The sequence below is a fragment of the Gadus macrocephalus genome, chromosome 1, assembly GCF_031168955.1.
Source record: "Gadus macrocephalus chromosome 1, ASM3116895v1".
NCBI classification, from domain to species: Eukaryota; Metazoa; Chordata; class Actinopteri; order Gadiformes; family Gadidae; genus Gadus; species Gadus macrocephalus.
Genome location: NC_082382.1, coordinates 22159979 through 22179978, shown reverse-complemented (window position 1 = coordinate 22179978; position 20000 = coordinate 22159979). Strand labels below are relative to the sequence as shown.

At 48.2% G+C, this 20000-nt stretch overlaps 3 protein-coding genes across 8 annotated transcripts in view; all 3 read left to right on the top strand.

The window, feature by feature from the left end:
- Window positions 1–4049, top strand: part of LOC132458301 (voltage-dependent L-type calcium channel subunit alpha-1F-like) — a 5201-nt gene extending 1152 nt beyond the window's left edge. The window contains exons 3-10 of one of the 5 annotated variants that reach the window (XM_060052905.1): window positions 48–219; window positions 307–375; window positions 672–742; window positions 1282–1394; window positions 1920–2142; window positions 2846–2908; window positions 3113–3219; window positions 3527–4049. In XM_060052905.1, coding sequence (XP_059908888.1) covers window positions 48–219; window positions 307–375; window positions 672–742; window positions 1282–1394; window positions 1920–2142; window positions 2846–2908; window positions 3113–3219; window positions 3527–3802 — 1094 coding nt within the window. In that variant the 3' untranslated portion in view covers window positions 3803–4049. Of the gene's footprint in view, window positions 1–47; window positions 220–306; window positions 376–614; window positions 743–1281; window positions 1395–1919; window positions 2143–2845; window positions 2909–3112; window positions 3220–3526 lie in introns of all 5 variants that reach the window. The other 4 variants (XM_060052896.1, XM_060052887.1, XM_060052920.1 and 1 more) reach the window with 4 other exon arrangements.
- A 1192-nt stretch (window positions 4050–5241) lies between these two features.
- Window positions 5242–14582, top strand: LOC132458290 (synaptophysin-like). 2 transcript variants are annotated; one of them, XR_009525884.1, is made up of 9 exons: window positions 5242–5402; window positions 7190–7255; window positions 7977–8101; window positions 9490–9688; window positions 10292–10483; window positions 11453–11719; window positions 11809–11946; window positions 12520–12609; window positions 12958–14582. XR_009525884.1 is itself a non-coding variant. In XM_060052872.1 (8 exons), exons 1-7 carry the CDS (start codon window positions 5385–5387, stop codon window positions 12592–12594), a joined length of 894 nt encoding a protein of 297 aa, XP_059908855.1. In that variant the 5' UTR covers window positions 5243–5384; the 3' UTR covers window positions 12595–12609; window positions 12958–14582. The 2 variants fall into 2 exon arrangements, 1 of the variants encoding a protein (XP_059908855.1); XM_060052872.1 differs by lacking the exon at window positions 11809–11946 and having other exon boundaries at window positions 5243–5402; window positions 11453–11671.
- A 174-nt stretch (window positions 14583–14756) lies between these two features.
- pcsk1nl (proprotein convertase subtilisin/kexin type 1 inhibitor, like) lies at window positions 14757–19932 on the top strand. The gene is made up of 6 exons (XM_060060120.1): window positions 14757–14927; window positions 17089–17320; window positions 17704–17852; window positions 17893–17918; window positions 18599–18715; window positions 19000–19932. Exons 1-6 carry the CDS (start codon window positions 14871–14873, stop codon window positions 19337–19339), a joined length of 921 nt encoding a protein of 306 aa, XP_059916103.1. The 5' UTR covers window positions 14757–14870; the 3' UTR covers window positions 19340–19932.
- The last annotated feature ends 68 nt before the right edge of the window (window positions 19933–20000 follow it).

The following is a 20000-nucleotide window of genomic DNA, read 5'->3' as shown; positions in this document are numbered from 1 at the left end:
TTTGCCCCCATGGTGACCTTTGCTCCCATGGTGACCTTTGCCCCCAGGTTCCAGGGACTTGCTGGAGGAAGGGGGCGTGTCTAACGGGGGTCTGATCCATCGGGTGGGCTCGCTCTCCAAAGAACCTGCTGCTATGGAGGATGACCGCCGGCGCCACAGCAACCATCACCAACGGCAACCGTCTCTCAGGAGTGTGAAGGAGTCTCGAAGTACAAACAGGTAGACCTCTATATATGTTACAGATATATTTATATACATATTAAAGATATATTATATATTTTGATTCAACTCCTCTCCTCTCCTCAGTATGAACGGGGGGATGGAGGGAGGAGAGAGGGAGGACAGAGAGGAGAGCGACGTCAACTCCAGAGAGAGGTAGGGTCAAGGAACTGTGTGTGTTTGTGTATTGTATATGTGCGTGCGTGTGTGTTTGTGTGTGTGTGAAATGTGTGTCTGTGTGTGTGTGTGTGTTTGTGTCTGTGAAATGTGTGTGTGTGTGTGTGATGTTTGTCTAATGTGTGTGTGTTTGCTTGTATGTCTGTGTATGTGCGTGTGCCTCTGCCTTTGTCTGTGTGTGTGTGTGTGTGTGTGCGTGTGTGTGTGTGTTCCCTCAGGGGTTACCTGGAGGAACCAGCTGTGTATCCTGACCCTGACTCCATCCCTCCCTACAGGAGTGGTTGCTATGGTAACGGAGATGGCCGGCACACAGCTCGGAGGCGCCTCCTTCCGGCCACGCCAACAGGTCAGAGGTCAAGCTGGGGTCGGAGGTCACGCCCCCGTTCAGGGGTCCACCTGGGGTCAGGGGTCCGGTTGGGGTCACGGTGTTCAGGACGAGAGATGAGACATGACCTGGAGGCCCGACCTGGAGGCAGTCCTGTAGCTCTGGATGCTGTGGCCCTGTACTGCAGCAGCTGGCCCCCACACTGGGGCCCTGCCTCCCCGCTGGGCCCCGCTGGAGGAGGGTTCAGTACAGGGTTTGAGTGTCCCTACAGACAGCAGGGGTTCAGTGCTCCGTGACAGGGAGTGTGTGTGTGTGTGTGTGTGTGTTTGTGGAGGTCAATCATGTGACGTTGTGAATAACGGACCTATCGTTCCATTTGTTTTTCTGATTGATGTTAGCAGCCTGGGAACTTGAACCTTGAACCTTGAACACAAGATTTTTTTTGTGTGTGTGTGTGTGTGTGTGTGTGTGTGTGTGTGTGTGTGTGTGTGTGTGTGTGTGTGTGTGTGTGTGTGTGTGTGTGTGTGTGTGTGTGTGTGTGTGTGTGTGCGTGTGTTCAGGTCGTAAGCCGTCCTTCAACATCCACTGTCTGAGCAGACAAGGGAGTTCAGATGATCTCCCACCCCCTGGGACCTACCACCACCCCTCCTCCCCCCGTAGGACACACACTCAGGTACTTACACACACACACATACACAAACACACAAACACACACACACACACATACACACACACACAAACACAGGTTCTCACGCACACACAGGTACTCACACACACACACACACACACACACACACACACACACACACACACACACACACACACACAGCTATACTTACACAAACATACACACACCCACAAACACACACACACAGAAAAATAACACACCTGTCTAATCTCCTCCTAATCTTCTTGTCTTTCCCCACTCTCCTCTCTCCTTCCCTCTCTATTCTCTCCCCCCTCTCCTCCTCCCCCCTCTCCTCCTCTCTCTCCCCTCTCCTCTCTCCCCCTCTCCCCCTCTCTCCTCCTCCCTCCTTTCCTCTCCCCTCTCTCCTCTCATCCTCTTCTCTCCTCTCTCCTCCTCCTTCCCTCTCCTCCTCTCTCCCCTCTCTTCCTCTCTCCCCCTCTCCCCTCTCTTCTCTCCTCTCTCCTCCTCTCTCCCCCTCTCCTCCTCTCCCCTCTCCTCTCCTCCCCTCAGTCTGGGGGTTATGAGTCTCGTTCCGTGCTGGGCTCCTCCTGGGCTCACCCCTGCCCCACGCGCGGGCGCCTCCTCTACGCTCCTCTCATCCTGGTCGAGGAGGACAGCAACTCCTCCTGGGGAGGAGAGATGAAGAAAGGAGGCCGGGAAGGAGGAGGTGAGGAGAGGGAGGCCGGTCTAGCAGGGCGTCACCCTCCTCTGCAGAGGGTCAAGTCCTCCGATGGTAACAGCGTCCGGGTTTTGTTTGTTTTCCACCGACATGAGGATAAAATAGATGCACCCATGTGCTCTCCAAGCACCTCTTCGTCTCCAGTGGGTCAGCGCTTTTCACTCGTACATTCGAATGATTTGCAGCATATTTTCCATCAGGATGTGTATTATATTTGAACATACTTCAAAAGAGAGGCCGTCTAGCTAGGGAGACGTTTCCCGGAGCTGCTCGTGGGTTCACCTCTTCACTGGCCCAGGAGGTTCTGGGGACTGTGAGTCAACATGGCTGCACCAACAACTGTCGACGCCGCTGTTTCCTAGACCTTTCCACCTCAGCACCCTGTAGACAGGCCCTCATGCTGAGGGTGATCGGGTTGCGACCCACCGCTGGGCCGCGGCCCGATCTCCATCCGACTTTTAGTTTCCAATCCTGCGCAGAGAAGAGGATGCGGTGTAGTCAGTATGTAGTGATTAACATGTGGTACTCTGTCTGTCCCCTAGGGTTCAGTATGTAGTAACGTGTGATACTCTGTGTGTCCACCAGGGGTCAGTATGTAGAAACATGTGGTACTCTGTCTGTCCACTAGGGTTCAGTATGTAGTAACGTGTGATACTCTGTGTGTCCACCAGGGGTCAGTATGTAGAAACATGTGGTACTCTGTCTGTCCACTAGGGGTCAGTATGTAGTAACGTGTGGTACTCTGTGTCTCCACCAGGGGTCAGTGTGACTGGTGTTCCCTCCAGAGTGGGCTGGTACAGTGGTGGTCCTGGGATGGCAGGTAAGGCACCGGTTCAACCTGTTGACTAGGATCAGTTCAAGCATAAACTACATAGATCCGCTTAGCTGTAGGAAGAGGTCCTAGATCCACTAGCTCTATGATGAGGTCATAGATCCACCAGCCTACAGCTCTCTGACTCTGTGTGTCCGTAGGCCTACAGCTCTCTGATGTGTGTGTGTGTGTGTGTGTGTGTGTGTGTTTCAGCAGAGCAGGGCTCCCCCTACAGGGCCTACAGCTCCCTGCGGGTCCCAGGCCAGCTGGGTCCCCACGGCGGTCAGAAGAGAGGCTCTGCAGACAGTCTGGTGGAGGCTGTGAGTACAGCTCGGCCGCGTTCCAATCGAACCTCCGCCTGTTACGTTTTCACTACCGGTTTAAGCTCGCCGTACTGGTTCTACATATATAGTTCTATCTAGTAAAGATGGTACTGGTTCTGTATATATAGTTCTATATAATATTGATGTACTGGTTCTACATATATAGTTCTATCTAGTAATGATGGTGCTGGTTCTGTATATATAGTTCTATATAATATTTGATGTAGTGGTTCTACATATAGCCTAGTTCTATAATGATGGCACTGGTTCTGTGTATATGATGCTACTGGTTGTACTGGTCCAGGTGCTGGTCTCGGAGGGTCTGGGTCTTTACGCCAGAGATCCGAAGTTCGTGGCGTTCGCCAAGCGTGAGATCGCGGACGCGTGTCACATGACGGTGGAGGAGATGGAGTCGGCGGCCAGCGACCTGCTCAGCAGAGGAAGCTGCAGGGGCGGGACAGGAAGCAGCATCATCAGCCACGCCGACATGTCCCTCTACAGCGACGAGGAGCCAATCAGAGCCGGCCGGGAGGAGGAGGCGGAGCTGGCCGACGAGATGGCCTGTGTGACCTCCTTCTAGGGGCGGGGCCGTGGAGGGGCGGAGCCACGGACGCTGACATGTTGTTGTGGATCAAAGCTTAATGACTACATCACAAATGGGAAGAAGGCTGAATACCCAGCATGCATCAGGGCACCGATCGGTGACTGGGACTCTAGCGCCACCATGGCAGCGACACGACAAGACTCTTAAGTCAGCAACGGACACTGACACCTCCTCTCCTCTCCTCTCCTCTCCTCTCCTCTCCTTTCCTCTCCTCTCTCATCTCTCCTCCACCTCGCTCCTCTCCTCCTCTCTCCTCTCTCCTCCTCCTCTCTTGTCCACCTCCTCTCCTCCTCTCTCCTCCTCTCTCCTCTCCTCTCCTCTCCTCTCCTCTCCTCTCCTCTCTCAACTCTCCTCAACCTCGCTCCTCTCTCCTCTCTCCTCCTCCTCACTTGTCCACCTCCTCCTGCACCTGATCCGCTCTCCTCCTCCTGCTCCAAACTGTGATGGTTCTTTTTTAATCTCTTCCTGTATGTTAAGACTCCGCCCCCAACTGTTTTGATGTGTTTCTATTGGTCTGTAAACCTCAGCCCTCCCTTGTGGGCGGAGCAGATATTCCACCAGTATGCAGCTCTATACTCAATATAGATCATGTTTATCTTGTTCTTTTTATAATATTTGCCACACTTTGTGACCAGACGCCAGAGTCCTCCATCTTGTGGTCTTATTCTTGTGTTTGTGCTGTTGTCAGGGTAACGGCGGGCGGCTAGTCTTCTCGGTGTGAACGTTTGTTGGAATGCATCCTAAAGCTGATGTTGGTTTTCTATGTGAAGCTGTTTCTCTTTTTGATACACAATAAAGTGAGCAACATGAGCCTGGCCTGTCACTCACCCTATAGGGTGGTTTCCCTGCCTCCCTGCCTCCCCCCCCCCTCTCTCTCTCTCTCTCTCTCTCTCTCTCTCTCTCTCTCTCTCTCTCGCTCTCTCTCTCTCTCTCTCTCTCTCTCTCTCTCTCTCTCTCTCTCCTTAACCTCACCCTCTCTCTCTCTCTCCCTGCCCCTCTCTCTCTCTCTCTCTCTCTCTCTCTCTCTCTCTCTCTCCCTAACCTCACCCTCTCTCTCTCCCTGCCCCTCTCTCTCTCTCTCTCCCTCTCCCTCCCCTTCTCTCTCTCTAGTTCGTCGTATTTATAGTATCAAATGTATCCTATGTAATGTAGTCTCTGTACGCTCTCTCTCCCTCTCTCTCTCTCTCTCTCTCTCTCCCCCCCCCTCCTCTCTCCCTTCCCTCCCCCCCTCTCTCTCTCCCTCCCCTTCTCTCTAGTTCATAGTATTTATAGTAGCTACATCTATCCTATGTAATGTAGCACCTAGCCCTCCTGAATGAGCCTACTATAGAGTGTGTTTCTGTGGTCCCGGTGGTAACGATCCGTGTGTTCATCATCGCTGCTCCTCCACGTCAACACCGTGGAAGCGGCGTGACGCAGTAGGCTCTGGTCCCCTCCCCCACCCTCTCGCTCTATCGCCCCCTCCCCCTCTCTCTCCCCTCCCTCCCCTCTCTCTCTCTCTCTCTCTCCCTCCATCCTCTCTCCTCTCTGTCCTCTCCTCTCCTCTCCAGTCGTCAGGATGGATCTCGTGAACAAGGTAAGATTATTTTTTTATCTGTAATGCGGACATGGAGAATATAACGTGTGGCTGAGAGGGTGGAGCAGGATGGGCGAGGGCAGGATGGGTGGAGCAGGACGGGTGGATGAAGGGAGCTGGGTGGTGGGTGGAGCAGGACGGGTGGATGAAGGATTGGGGGGGGGGGATGCAGGAGGCAGGTTGGATGCAGTGTGGTGCGTGGATGCTCTCGGATGGTGCGCGGTGTAGTACTCAGTCTCCAGGGCGGAGTACGCCGCTGCCTCAGCATCCCCCCGCTGTCAGGCGCTAGCGGCTCGTGTTGCAGTGGATTAGACACGTAAACAGACCTGGTGCTCGACCCACCGGGAGGGGGTCTCTGGGGGGGGGGGGGGGTAAAATGGCCGCCTGCTGGACCTCAGGACACTAGCTCACATAGAACTACTGGACCCTGCACCCAGATCCTCCTGGAACAGAACCAGCAATGGCCTGCTTCTAGTCCGGTCTAGTCTGCTTCTAGTCCGGTCTAGTCTGCTGCTAGTCCGGTCTAGTCTGCTGCTAGTCCGGTCTAGTCAGGTCTAGTCCGGTCTAGTCTGCTGCTAGTCCGGTCTAGTCAGGTCTAGTCCGGTCTAGTCTGCTGCTAGTCCGGTCTAGTCAGGTCTAGTCAGGTCTAGTCTGCTGCTAGTCCGGTCTAGTCAGGTCTAGTCAGGTCTAGTCTGCTGCTAGTCCGGTCTAGTCAGGTCTAGTCAGGTCTAGTCTGCTGCTAGTCCGGTCTAGTCAGGTCTAGTCAGGTCTAGTCTGCTGCTAGTCCGGTCTAGTCAGGTCTAGTCAGGTCTAGTCTGCTGCTAGTCCGGTCGAGTCAGGTCTAGTCAGGTCTAGTCCGGTCTAGTCAGCTCTAGTCCTGTCTAGTCAGGTCTAGTCAGGTCCAGTGTGCTGCTAGTCCTGTCTAGTCCGGTCTAGTCCGGTCTAGTCTGGTCTAGTCAGGTCTAGTCAGGTCTAGTCCTGTCTAGTCTGGTCTAGTCAGGTCTAGTCAGGTCTAGTCCTGTCTAGTCTGCTGCTAGTCCGGTCTAGTCCGGTCTAGTCAGGTCTAGTCCTGTCTAGTTTGCTGCTAGTCCGGTCTAGTCCGGTGTAGTCCGGTCTAGTCAGGTCTAGTCTGGTCTAGTAAGGTCTAGTCCTTTCTTGTCCGGTCTAGTACGGTCTGGTCCGGTCTAGTCAGGTCTAGTCAGGTGTAGTCCGGTCTAGTCAGGTCTAGTCCGGTCTAGTCTGGTCCCTATGAATACATGAATACATCTCTCTAGCTACATGAATACATCTCTATAAATACATGAATGTATCCCTCTAGATACATGAACAGATCCGTATGGGTACATGAATACATCCTTATGAATACATGAATACATGTCTATAGATACGTGAATATGGTTTAGTAGCCTAAACCTTCCCGACACTGATGCTACTATGCTATGCTCATGGAATGCTATGCCTATGTTACGTCATACTATATACAAAAAAATCAGTATCTCATGTGTAACATAATTTTACACCCTCTCTCTCTCTCTCTCTCTCTCTCTCTCTCTCTCTCTCTCTCTCACACCACCCGCTCTCCCTCCTGTCTCTTTTTCTCTCTCTGTCTACCTACCTATCTCTCTCTCTTTCTTTATCTGTCTGTCTGTCTGTCTATGTATATGTCTCTATCTTTATCTCTCTCTCTCTCTGTCTATGTCTATGTGTCTCTCTCTCTCTCTCTCTCTCTCTCTCTCTCTCTCGCTCTCGCTCTCGCTCTCGCTCTCACTCGCTCTCGCTCTCTCCAGCTGGTTGCCCAAGGGCAGTTCCGTATCCTGAAAGTTCCGTTGGGTTTCATCAAAGCCTTACAATGGGTAAATTATCACCTAGTTACCATCACTAAATAAACCAATCACCTAGTTACAATCACTAACTAACCAATCACCTCGTAACAATCACTAACTAACTAATCATCTAGTAACCATCACCAACATACCAATTACCTAGTTACCATCACTAGCCTACAAGCCACCTAGTTAACATCACTTACGAACCAATAGCCTAGTAACCATCAATAACTAACCAGTCAGCTGGTAACCATGACTAACTAACCAATTACCTGTAAACTATCACTAACTAACCAATCACCTAGTAACCATCACTAACTAACCAGTCACCTGGTAACCATCACTAACTAACCAATTACCTGGTAACCATCACTAACTAACCAATCCCCTAGTAACCATCAATAACTAGCCATTCACCTTGTAACCATGGCTTAGTTACCATCACTAACTAACCAATCGACTTAAAACCATCACCTATTTACCATCACTAACTAATCAATCACCTATTTACCATCACTAACTAATCAGAACTAGATAACAATCACCTTGTTACCATTACCATACAATATCTCACTAGCCATCAGGTAGTAACCATCACTAACTAACCCATAACCTAGTAATCATCCTTGAGTAACATCTCAAATATCTATCTGTTTTCTATCACTCTATCACTCTATGCATCACTCTATCTATCTCTCTCTCTCTCTCTCTCGCTTTCTCTCTCTCTCTCGCGCTCTCTCTCTCCTAGTTTTTCTCCATCTTTGCGTTCTCCACCTGTGGAAGTTATTCTGGGATGTTCAAGATGGCGGTGGAGTGTAAGAACCGGACAGAGAGTGATCTGAGCATCGAGGTGAAGTTCGAGTACCCATTCAGGTCTGCTCACTATCAAATACTCATTTATTATGTTCACTATCCCCATATACACCCTTATTATGTTCACTATCATCAAACACACTTATTATGTTCACTGTCACAAAACACAATTCTTATGTTCACTATCCCCATATATACACACTTATTATGTTCACTATCACCAAACACACTTATTACGTTCACTATCACCAAACACACTTATTATGTTCACTATCACCAAACACACTTATTATGTTCACTATCACCAAACACACTTATTATGTTCACTATCACCAAACACACTTATTATGTTCACTATCACCAAATCCACTTCTTATGTTCACTATCATCAAACACACTTATTATGTTCACTATCACCAAACACACTTATTATGTTCACTATCACCAAATCCACTTATTATGTTCACTATCATCAAACACACTTATTATGTTCACTATCACCAAACACACTTATTATGTTCACTATCACCAAACACACTTATTATGTTCACTATTATCAAACACACTTATTATGTTCACTATCACCAAACACACTTATTATGTTCACTATCACCAAACACACTTATTATGTTCACTATCACCAAATCCACTTATTATGTTCACTATCATCAAACACACTTATTATGTTCACTATCACCAAACACACTTATTATGTTCACTATCACCAAACACACTCATTATGTTCACTATCATCAAACACACTTATTATGTTCACTATCACCAAACACACTTATTATGTTCACTATCACCAAACACACTTATTATGTTCACTATCACCAAACACACTTATTATGTTCACTATCATCAAACACACTTATTATGTTCACTATCACTAAACACACTTATTATGTTCACTATCACCAAACACACTTATTATGTTCACTATCACCAAACACACTCATTATGTTCACTATCATCAAACACACTCATTATGTTCACTATCACCAAACACACTTATTATGTTCACTATCACCAAACACACTTATTATGTTCACTATCACCAAACACACTTATTATGTTCACTATCATCAAACACACTTATTATGTTCACTATCACCAAACACACTTATTATGTTCACTATCATCAAACACACTTATTATGTTCACTATCATCAAACACACTTATTATGTTCACTATCACCAAACACACTTATTATGTTCACTATCACCAAACACACTTATTATGTTCACTATCATCAAACACACTTATTATGTTCACTATCACCAAACACACTTATTATGTTCACTATCACCAAACACACTTATTATGTTCACTATCAACATATATACACCCTCCTTATGTTCACTATCACCATCCACCCGTCTCATGCTCAATGGCTACTTGAGTACCTTGATGCGGTAGAAGACTAGCGTCCTGTTGTCTCCAGGATGCACATGGTGTACTTCGACGCCCCCACCTGCACGGGGGGAAACCCGGAGCGCCTCTTCCTCATCGGAGACTACTCTTCCTCCGCTGAGTTCTTCGTCACTATCGGAGTGTTCGCTTTCCTCTACTCCACCGCGGCGCTCTTCATCTACGTCTTCGCCTACGAGAAGTACAAGGAGAACAACAAGGGCCCGCTAATAGTATGTTAGCATAGCAGCCTAGCATAGCCCACCACGCCTAGCCTTACTCACAACATGGGCCCGCCAACTTTATGTTAGCATAGCAGCCTAGCCTAGCACACCACGTATAGCCTAGCACACAACAAGGCCCCGCTAATAGTATCTTAGCGTAGCAGCCTAGCACACCACGTCTAGCCTAGCACACAACAGGGGCGTGCTAATAGAACGTTAGCATAGCACCCTAGCTTAGCACACCACGTCTAGCCTAGCTCACAACAAGAGGCTAACCTAGTTACCATCACTAACTCAACTTCACCTAGCAACCGTCACTAATTAACCTCACCTAGCAGCATCACTAACTCAACATCACCTAGTAACCATCACTAACTTACCATCATAACTTACCACTGCCTAGTCCAGGCAACACCTAAAATATCATGTAACAACTAGCCTAGCATATAACAGCTAGCCTAGCTAATAACACGTAGCCAGGCGAACATTGCCTAGCTTAACATGCAAAACCTAGCCTAGCTAAAGTGTGTGTGTGTGTGTGTGTGTGTGTGTGTGTGTGTGTGTGTGTGTGTGTGTGTGTGTGTGTGTGTGTGTGTGTGTGTGTGTGTGTAGGACCTGGGTGTGACGGGGGTCTTTGCCTTCATGTGGCTGGTGAGTTCAGCCGCGTGGGCGAAGGGTCTCACCGACGTGAAGAGGGCGACGGACCCCGACATGGTCCTCACCATGATCGCCGCCTGTAGCAACGAGGAGAACCACTGCAAGGAGGTCCACGACCCCGTCATGTCCGGCCTCAACACCTCTGTGGTACGGACAACCTAGAGCTAGCTAGCATGCTAAACACCTCCGTGGTACGGCCAGCCTAGTGCTAACTAGCATGCTAAACGCCTCCATAATACTGCTAGTGTAGCGATAACTAGCATGCTAAACACCTCAATGTTACGGCTAGAGTAGAACTAACTAGCATTTTAAACAGCTCCAGGGTACAGCTAGCCTAGAGCTTCCTAGCATGCTAAATACCTCAATGTTACTGCTAGCGTAGAACTAGCTAGCATGCTAAACACCTCCATGGTATGGCTCCTACGGATATTCTCTCATCTTATTCTATTCTGCTCCTCTCCTTTCCTTTCTCCTCTCTCCTCCCATCTCCCCTCCTCTCCTCTTTCTCCTCTCTCCCCTCTCCAACTATCCTCTCCTCCTCTCCTCTCTCCGTTCTCCTCTCTCCTCCCCCTCTCTCCTCTCTCCTCTCCTCCCCCTCTCTCCTCCCCCTCTCTCCTCTCTCCTCCCCCTCTCTCCTCTCTCCTCCCCCCTCTCTCCTCTCTCCTCCCCCTCTCTCCTCTCTCCTCTGTCCTCTCTCCTCTGTCCTCTATCATCTCTCCTCCCCCTCTCTCCTCTCTCTCCTCCCCCCCCTCTCCACCTCCTCTCCTCCCCCTCCCTCCTCCCCCTCTCTCCTCCCCCTCCCTCCTCCCCCTCTCTCCTCTCTCCTCTCCTCCCCCTTCTCTCCTCTCTCCTCTCTCCTCTCTCCTCTCTCCTCTCTCCTCTCTCCCCCCCTCTCCCCTCTCTCCTCCCCCTCTCTCCTCTCTCCTCTCTCCTCCCCCTCTCTCCTCTCTCCTCTCTCCTCTCTCCTCTCTCCTCTCTCCTCTCTCCTCTCTCCTCCCCCTCTCTCTCTCTCTCCTCCCCCTCCCTCCTCCCCCTCTCTCCTCTCTCCTCTCTCCTCCCCCTCTCTCCTCTCTCCTCTCTCCCCCCCCTCTCCCCTCTCTCTCCTCCTCCCTCTAGGCGTTTGGCTTCATCAACCTCATCCTGTGGGGGGGGAACCTGTGGTTCGTGTTCAAGGAGACGGGGATCCTGGCCCCCTTCATGCGGGCCCCTCCCCCGCAGGAGAAGGCCGCTGCACCGGAGGCCTTCGGCCAGCAGGGGGGCTACGAGCAGGACCCCTACGCCGGCACCCAGGGGGGCGGGTACCAGCCCGACTACAACCAGCAGGGCTACAACCAGGTTAGTACCGGCTTATCTACCACTAACCAGGTAAACTACTAGTACCAGGTTAACTATTACTAACAGCCCGACCAGCAGGGCTACAACCAGGTTAGTACCGGTTATCTACCACTAACCAGGTAAACTACTAGTACCAGGTTAACTATTACTAACAGCCCGACTACAACCAGCAGGGATACAACCAGGTTAGTACCGGCTTATCTACCACTAACCAGGTAAACTACTAGTACCAGGTTAACTATTACTAACAGCCCGACCAGCAGGGCTACAACCAGGTTAGTACCGGCTTATCTACCACTAACCAGGTAAACTACTAGTACCAGGTTAACTATTACTAACAGCCCGACTACAACCAGCAGGGATACAACCAGGTTAGTACCGGCTTATCTACCACTAACCAGGTAACCCAGGTAACCTATTACTACCAGCCTGACTACAACCAGCAGGGATACAACCAGGCTAGTACCGGGTTACCTATTACTAGCAGGTAAGCAATAGGTTACCTGGTAGTAATAGATAATAGATTGTTGTAGATAGCACTAGATAGGACCAGCCTGACTACAACCAGCAGGGATACAACCAGGTAACTACAACCAGGTAACTACAACCAGGTAACCTATTATAACCAGGTGACCTATTAGTACCAGGTAACTTATTACAACCAGGTAACCTATAAGCACTAGGTAACTACAACCAGTATCTACAACCAGTAACTACAACCAGGTAACTACAGCTGTATGACCAGGTTGCTAATTACAGCCAGGTTACTAATGACCCCTCGGTAATGCCAGTGTCTGTTGATTATCGATTATTATTATTATCATCTGATGTCACTTCCTGTCATTTAGACTCAGGAGGCGGACTTCGGTCCGGGCTATGGCCAACCAGCAGCAGCTCCAACCTCCTTCTCCAATCAGATGTGAGCAGACAGGAAACTGGTAAGAAAACAGATTTATCTATATATAATGCGTTTATAAGATTTACCCCTATATATAATGTGTTACTAGGATTTATCCCTATATATAATCTGTTTGTATGATTTATCTCTATATTTATATTTTGTGTGTATGATTTATCTCTATATATAACGTCTTTATAAGATTGATCCCTATATATAATGTGTTACTAGTATTTATCCCTATATATAATGTGTTTATATGATTTATCTCTATATATATATTGTGTTTATATGTTTTATCTCCATATATAACGTGTTTATATGATTTATCTCTATATATCTATGTGTTAATATAATATTAACATCTATAATGTGTGTGTTTCCTCAGGCATTGGAGTGTACAAAAGGTTGGCGGTCTGCAGCCTACCCATAATGCAACGCTCCTTCATATCTGCCGGGATGTTCATCTGTTGCATCGGGGTGGGGGGGTGGGGGGTGGGGGGAGGGGGGAGGGGGGGGGTTGTTGTTAAGTATTGTGAGTGATGTGAATATGAAAACAGAGTGATAATAAGTTGACAGCAGCCTCATGACGACATGGTGTCAGTGTTGTACATAACAGATATGATATAGATGAACGTGTCTTTATTTATATGGACCTGTGCTTTCCCTTGCTCACTTTGTGCCAGCATGTGTTACCATAGCAACCAGAAACATCCCACAACCCCCTCAGACAACTCCTATGTACCACTTAGTTAGATTCTCTACTACATAGTACTACACAGTCTAAAGGTACCACGTATCCGTGCTAGCAGATTAGCTGGTACTACCTAGCACGGATGGTGTCATTTGCACCGTCTAGCACATGCTGTGTATACATGCCGTCTGGTGTACACACTAGATACCATCCTGTCAAGTTAAGAGACTTGAGGTGTAATGGGTGGTAAGGACTGTGATCATATGAGTAAGGGTTGTTGATGACTCTGTGATAATATGTGTAAGGGTTGTTGATGACTCTGTGATAATATGTGTAAGGGTTGTTGATGACTCTGTGATAATATGAGTAAGGGTTGTTGATGACTCTGTGATAATATGAGTAAGGGTTGTTGATGACTCTGTGATAATATGAGTAAGGGTTGTTGATGACTCTGTGATAATATGAGTAAGGGTTGTTGATGACTCTGTGATAATATGAGTAAGGGTTGTTGATGACTCTGTGATAATATGAGTAAGGGGTGGTGTTGACTGTTTATCAGAGCGGTAATGACTCAGTGATTATATTAGGAGGGGGTGATGTTAAGTGAATAGCAGGGAGATGAAAGGATTTGCGTTCTGTGTTGGGATGGCAACAGCCTCACCTCCGCAGTATGATGGGAAAAGGGATGACATAATATGATGGGCAGGTATATTAATATTGTAGAAGCCAGGGGAGAGGATGAGTGTTCGGATCAATAAGCAGAGGACACGTAATCTATCAATCAAAAAACAGTTCATCTATCGATCATAAAGCCTTTCCTTCAGTCTTAGATATTTAACCCCTGCATGACCACCAGCCCCATACAGCAGCATGTGTGTGTGTGTGTGTGTGTGTGTGTGTGTGTGTGTGTGTGTGTGTGTGTGTGTGTGTGTGTGTGTGTGTGTGTGTGTGTGTGTGTGTGTGTGTGTGTGTGTGTGTGGGTGTGTGTGTGTGTGGGGGGGTGTTTGGGTGTGTGTGTGGGGGGTGTTTGGGTGTGTCTGGGATCACAAATGTGTGTGTGTATGTGTGTGTGGGCTTGTGCATGTGTGTGTGTTTGTGTGTCTTATCGTTGTTCTGGTGTCGTGGTGACTCAATGCCTCTGACTTGTGATGTAACTTCCTCTGATATTCTACCCAGCATCCGTAACCAAGGCGACCACATCAGTGTTGACGACGGTTATCAATATGTTTGTATGAATTGTGACTATAGAAACCCTTTGACCCTGTTTCTTAACCCTTTGGATCCCATGTTTCAATAAAGACATTACCATGGCAACCGCATCACTGCATCCTGTTCTCAAACAGAAAGGGGGGGGGGGGGGCGGAGGGAGGGAGGGAGGGAGGAAGGGAGGGAGGGATGAACGTTAGTGTGTTTGTTCGCTCCCTTTCACATCATGCTCTTTCCTCATCACGCATCTCTCTAGCTCCTCCCCCCTCTCTCTCTCTGTGTCTCTCTGTCTGTCTCTCACTCGCTCGCTCTCTTCAGCTGAGGAGGGAGTGTACACGGGCGAGAGACACTAAAACAGGGCAGCCGCATTCTGTCAGACGGACGGACGGACAGAGGACAGAATGCTGGGCCCGTTGTGTCTGTTGTGCGTTACTGCCTGCAGCGTGCTGAACGCTAAGGTAGGAGGAGTGTGCGTGTGTTTGTGCTTTTGTTTGTTTGTGTGTGCGTGTGTACGACGTGTGTGTGCGTGTGTGGGCACCTGCGTGCTTGCGTGCTTGCGTGTGTGTGTGTGTTCAAACATGTGTGTCGTCATGGTGTTGTGTAACCACGGTTACTACTGTCGCCAGGCAGGATGACATCAGCACTTCTGTTTAAATAAGTGTGATTAATGAATATCTATATATAAACATTAATGTTAATATAATTAATATTATTTATATCTAGAGAATACATATATGTCTAGACATTAATCTGATTATATATATATTGTGTTGTATTGTAGTATTATAATATCTAGAAATAAATATGTGCATCTATCTTTATATTGTAATGTAGAATTTTAACGTCTTGCATTAATGTGTATCTATCTAGGTATTGCGTTGTCGTATTGTTAGAGCTATATATATATGTGTGTATCTATCTAGATATTGTATTGTAGTGTTGTTAGAGCTAGAAATATATGTGTGCATCTATCTAGATATTGTATTGTAATATTGTTAGGGCTAGATATGTATATGTGTATCTATCTTGATGTTGTTACGTAGGTATTGCTGTATTGAGAATCTGTTCTCACTTTACCTGCCTGGGATGCATGGATGGGTAGAGAGATAGATCGATAAAGAGAGTGACGGAGAGGGAAAGAGAGATAGAGAGAGAGAGTGGAGGAGAGGGAGAGGGAGAGAGAGAGAGAGAGAGAGAGAGAGAGAGAGAGAGAGAGAGAGAGAGAGAGAGAGAGAGAGAGAGAGAGAGAGAGAGAGAGAGAGAGAGAGAGAGAGAGAGACAGAGAGAGAGAGAGAGAGAGAGAGAGAGAGTGACGGAGAGGGAGAGAGAGAGAAAGAGAGAGAGTGACGGAGAGAGGGAGAGAGAGATAGAGAGAGAGAGAGAGAGAGAGAGAGAGAGAGAGAGAGTTGGGAAGAGGGAGAGACGACAGAGGGAATGAGAGGCAGTGAGGGGTATTGATGGATGGATGAGAGAAAGAGAATGCGGAGGAGAGCTGGTTGCTAGGCAACAGCACAGTGACAGACATGGCAAATTGTTGTTGTAGTTAGGAGAATAACATGTTTAGATGATTATATAATGATTTTAACATAATTTCGTTGATAACATAATGAATATAACATAATATAATAAAGATATTACATATTTAGATAATATAATATAATAAATATTTATATTACATTTATTTAACTAAGGGTATGTTATACAAGTTCAGGTTCTTACTAAAGGTGTTTTAACTAACTACAAGTGTGATTAATTACAGGTGTGTTTAACTATAGGTGATTAACTACAGGTGTGTTTAACTATAGGTGATTAACTACAGGTGTGTTTAACTACAGGTGTATTAACTACAGGGGTGTTTAACTATAGGTGGTTATCTACAGGTGTGTTTAACTACAGGTGTATTAACTACAGGTGTGTTTAACAACAGTTTTTTACCTACAGGTGTATTAACTACAGGTGTGTTTAACTGGTTGTATTAACTACAGGTGTGTTTAACTGGTTGTATTAACTACAGGTGTGTTTAACTGGTTGTATTAACTACAGGTGTTTTTAACTGGTTGTATTAACTACAGGTTTGTTTAACTGGTTGTATAAACTACAGGTGTGTTTAACTGGTTGTATTAACTACAGGTGTGTTTAACTGGTTGTATTAACTACAGGTGTGTTTAACTGGTTGTATTAACTACAGGTGTGTTTAACTGGTTGTATTAACTACAGGTGTGTTTAACTGGTTGTATTAACTACAGGTGTGTTTAACTGGTTGTATTAACTACAGGTGTGTTTAACTGGTTGTATTAACTACAGGTGTGTTTAACTGGTTGTATTAACTACAGGTTTGTTTAACTGGTTGTATTAACTACAGGTTTGTTTAACTGGTTGTATTAACTACAGGTGTGTTTAACTGGTTGTATTAACTACAGGTGTGTTTAACTGGTTGTATAAACTACAGGTGTGTTTAACTGGTTGCATTAACTACAGGTGTGTTTAACTGGTTGCATTAACTACAGGTGTGTTTAACTGGTTGCATTAACTACAGGTGTGTTTAACTGGTTGTATTAACTACAGGTGTGTTTAACTGGTTGTATTAACTACAGGTGTGTTTAACTGGTTGTATTCCAGTCCCTCCCAGCAGCGCGTCCAGGGGGGCGTGGCTTGGAGGGCCAGGGGGCGTCGGCCAGGCGACTCCGTAGAGACTTGCGGGACCTGCTGCCAAACGAAGCAGAGATGATGTCATATCCTGTGCAGCGAGGAGACGCTGACTACCAGCAAACTGAGTGGAGGAGGAGCTTAGATGACGCCCTGCAGCGATTGGTGGAGAGCAACCAGAGGAGGGAACAAGAGCAGGAAGGAGGTGAACACACACACACACACAAAACACACACATCAAACGCACTTCCGAACACTCACAGCAAACGCACATATACACTCACAGCAAACTCACGCACACACACAAAAACACACCCAACAAACTCACATCCAAACACTCATAAACACTCACAGCAAACACACACACACACCAGACACACACACCAGAGACACACACACAAACACCAGACACACACACACACACCAGACACACACACAATCACCAGACACACACACACACACACACACACACACACACACACACACACACACACACACACACACACACACACACACACACACACACACACACACAAGCCTGTTCAGTAAGATGAGCTCTTTATCTCTTTAATTTAATCAACCAATCAGCTGCCTACATGGCCGCTATGCTCCGCCTCATGTCAGAGGCAGAAGGTGCGGGATTGGTCAACCCAGGAGACATGGACGTGATGGACGTGGTGGAGGAGGAGGAGGAGGAGGGGGGGGGGGCCCTTCCAGCGCCTGGCAACCCAGGACTATGACGACACCGGCAGGGGCATGAGTCCAGGAAACTCCCAGGCTGCTAGCTGGGCCCTGCTGGAGAGGTACAATCTAGTGAAACCAGTACTAACTAGTGCATCCCTTAACTAGTATGTCACCTTTTAAAAAACAGTCCTAACTACTGCAGCACCTAACTAGTACATCACCTAGTAAAACCACTCCTAACAAGTACGTCACCGAGTAAAAACAAAATAGTATCTTCACCCAATCAGTACCTTCAGTGAAACCAGTCTAACCAGTACCATCACCAGTCCTAACCAGTACCATCAGTGAAACCAGTCCCCAGTAGTACCATCACCAGTCCTAACCAGTACCATCAGTGAAACCAGTCTAACCAGTACCATCAGTAAACCAGTCCAACCAGTAGCATCAGTAAACCAGTACCATCTGAAACCATTCTAACCAGTACAATCAGTGAAACCAGTCTAACCAGTACCATCTGAAACCAGTCTAACCAGTACCATCAGTAAGACCAGTCTAACCAGTACCATCTGAAACCAGTCTAACCAGTACCATCAGTAAGACCAGTCTAACCAGTACCATCAGTAAGATCAGTCTAACCAGTACCATCTGAAACCAGTCTAACCAGTACCATCTGAAACCAGTCTAACCAGTACCATCTGAAACCAGTCTAACCAGTACCATCAGTAAGACCAGTCTAACCAGTACCATCAGTAAGACCAGTCTAACCAGTACCATCAGTAACAGGTTTGACCGCCCCCAGAATGGACCCTCGCCTGGCCAGGACTTTGCTGGAGCGGTCCAGACAGAACCAGCTGGACCAGCGAGACCCCAGACCCAGACCGCCGTCCCCCCGGGGGGGCGACCCGGACCTGCTGAGGTGGGTCAAAGGTCACACAAATGTCAGACAAAGGTCAAACAAAGGTAAAAAAAAAGGTCAAACAAAGGTCACCTACTTTAGGGTGTGGGTCTAAGACCGTACCGGGTTCAGACCGTACCGGGATCAGACCGGGTTAAGACCGGGTTCAGACCGGGTTCAGACTGTACCAGGTTCAGACCGGGTTCAGACCGGGTTCAGACCGTACCGGGTTCAGACCTTCACAACAGACTAACAGGTGTTGATGGGTTTGTGACTCAGATTGCTTCCTTTTTCCGTCGCCCTAGATACCTGGTTGCTAGGATACTGGGCAGTATGGCCCCTGCAAAGTCCCGCTCCAGACGGGACGTCGCGGCACCAAGACCTGTCAGCCCCGCCCACACCAGGTCCCGCCGTTCCCTTGACAACGCGTCTCCCCCGTTGCCTAGCAGCGACTCCCCCCTGCTCAGGGTGAAGAGGCTGAGGCTGGAGGGGGAGGAGGAGGAGGGAGGGAGAGGAGGAGAGGGGCCGGATACCATAGCAACCGCCCAGGAGGAGGAGGGGAGTCGTCGCCGGAGACGGAGGGCGGCGGTGACCTTTAACCCCAGAGTCCTGGCCCAGCAGCTGTTGCAGGTCCTACAGGAGTAGGTCTGATGGGGTCAGGGGGTCAGGGGGTCAGGGGTCAACCCCCAGTCCTTCAGCAACGCTCACCCGTCACGTCCTGCAGCGTCATTTACCCTTCATCATCGAGACCCAAACATCATGTGTTCATTTAGTGTTGATGTGATGTAACCGCAGAGCAATGGGAGAGAGAGGGGGAGGGAGGGGGAGAGAGAGAGGGGGAGGGAGGGAGGGGAAAAGAGAGAGGGGGAGAGAGAGAAGGAGAGGGAGAGGGGAGAGAGGGGGAGGGGGAGAGAGAGAGAGAGAGAGAGAGTGAGAGAGAGAGAGAGAGAGAGAGATAGAGAGGGAGGGGGAGAGAGAGAAGGAGAGGGAGAGGGGAGGGGAGAGGGGGAGAGAGAGAGAGAGAGTGAGAGAGAGAGAGAGAGAGAGAGAGATAGAGAGGGAGAGGGAGAGAGAGAGGGAGGGGGAGAACGAGGGAGAGAGGGAGAGGGGTGGAGAGGGATGGAGAGGGAGAGGGGTATAACTAAAAGTCCAGTGTGTTGCCGTGGTAACAGGACATGTGCTTAGTGGATGTGTTGGATGTAAAGTGTTTCCAAAATAAAGGCGCGACCTAAAGTTCAGATCCTGTGTGTGTGTTTGACCCTTGACCCCTGGTGTTCTTGGTATCCCTCGTGTATGTTCCCATGTA

Bases quoted from the DNA above. Each gene is read 5' to 3' on its own strand.
- LOC132458290 (XM_060052872.1), top strand. The intron at 8,102-9,489 runs GTCTGCTCACTA...TGTTGTCTCCAG, and splicing joins AAGTTCGAGTACCCATTCAG to GATGCACATGGTGTACTTCG. The intron at 11,672-12,519 runs GTTAGTACCGGC...CCTGTCATTTAG, and splicing joins ACCAGCAGGGCTACAACCAG to ACTCAGGAGGCGGACTTCGG.
- pcsk1nl (XM_060060120.1), top strand. From the start codon at position 14,871: ATGCTGGGCCCGTTGTGTCTGTTGTGCGTTACTGCCTGCAGCGTGCTG. The intron at 14,928-17,088 runs GTAGGAGGAGTG...GTTGTATTCCAG, and splicing joins GCAGCGTGCTGAACGCTAAG to TCCCTCCCAGCAGCGCGTCC. The intron at 18,716-18,999 runs GTGGGTCAAAGG...CCGTCGCCCTAG, and splicing joins GGCGACCCGGACCTGCTGAG to ATACCTGGTTGCTAGGATAC.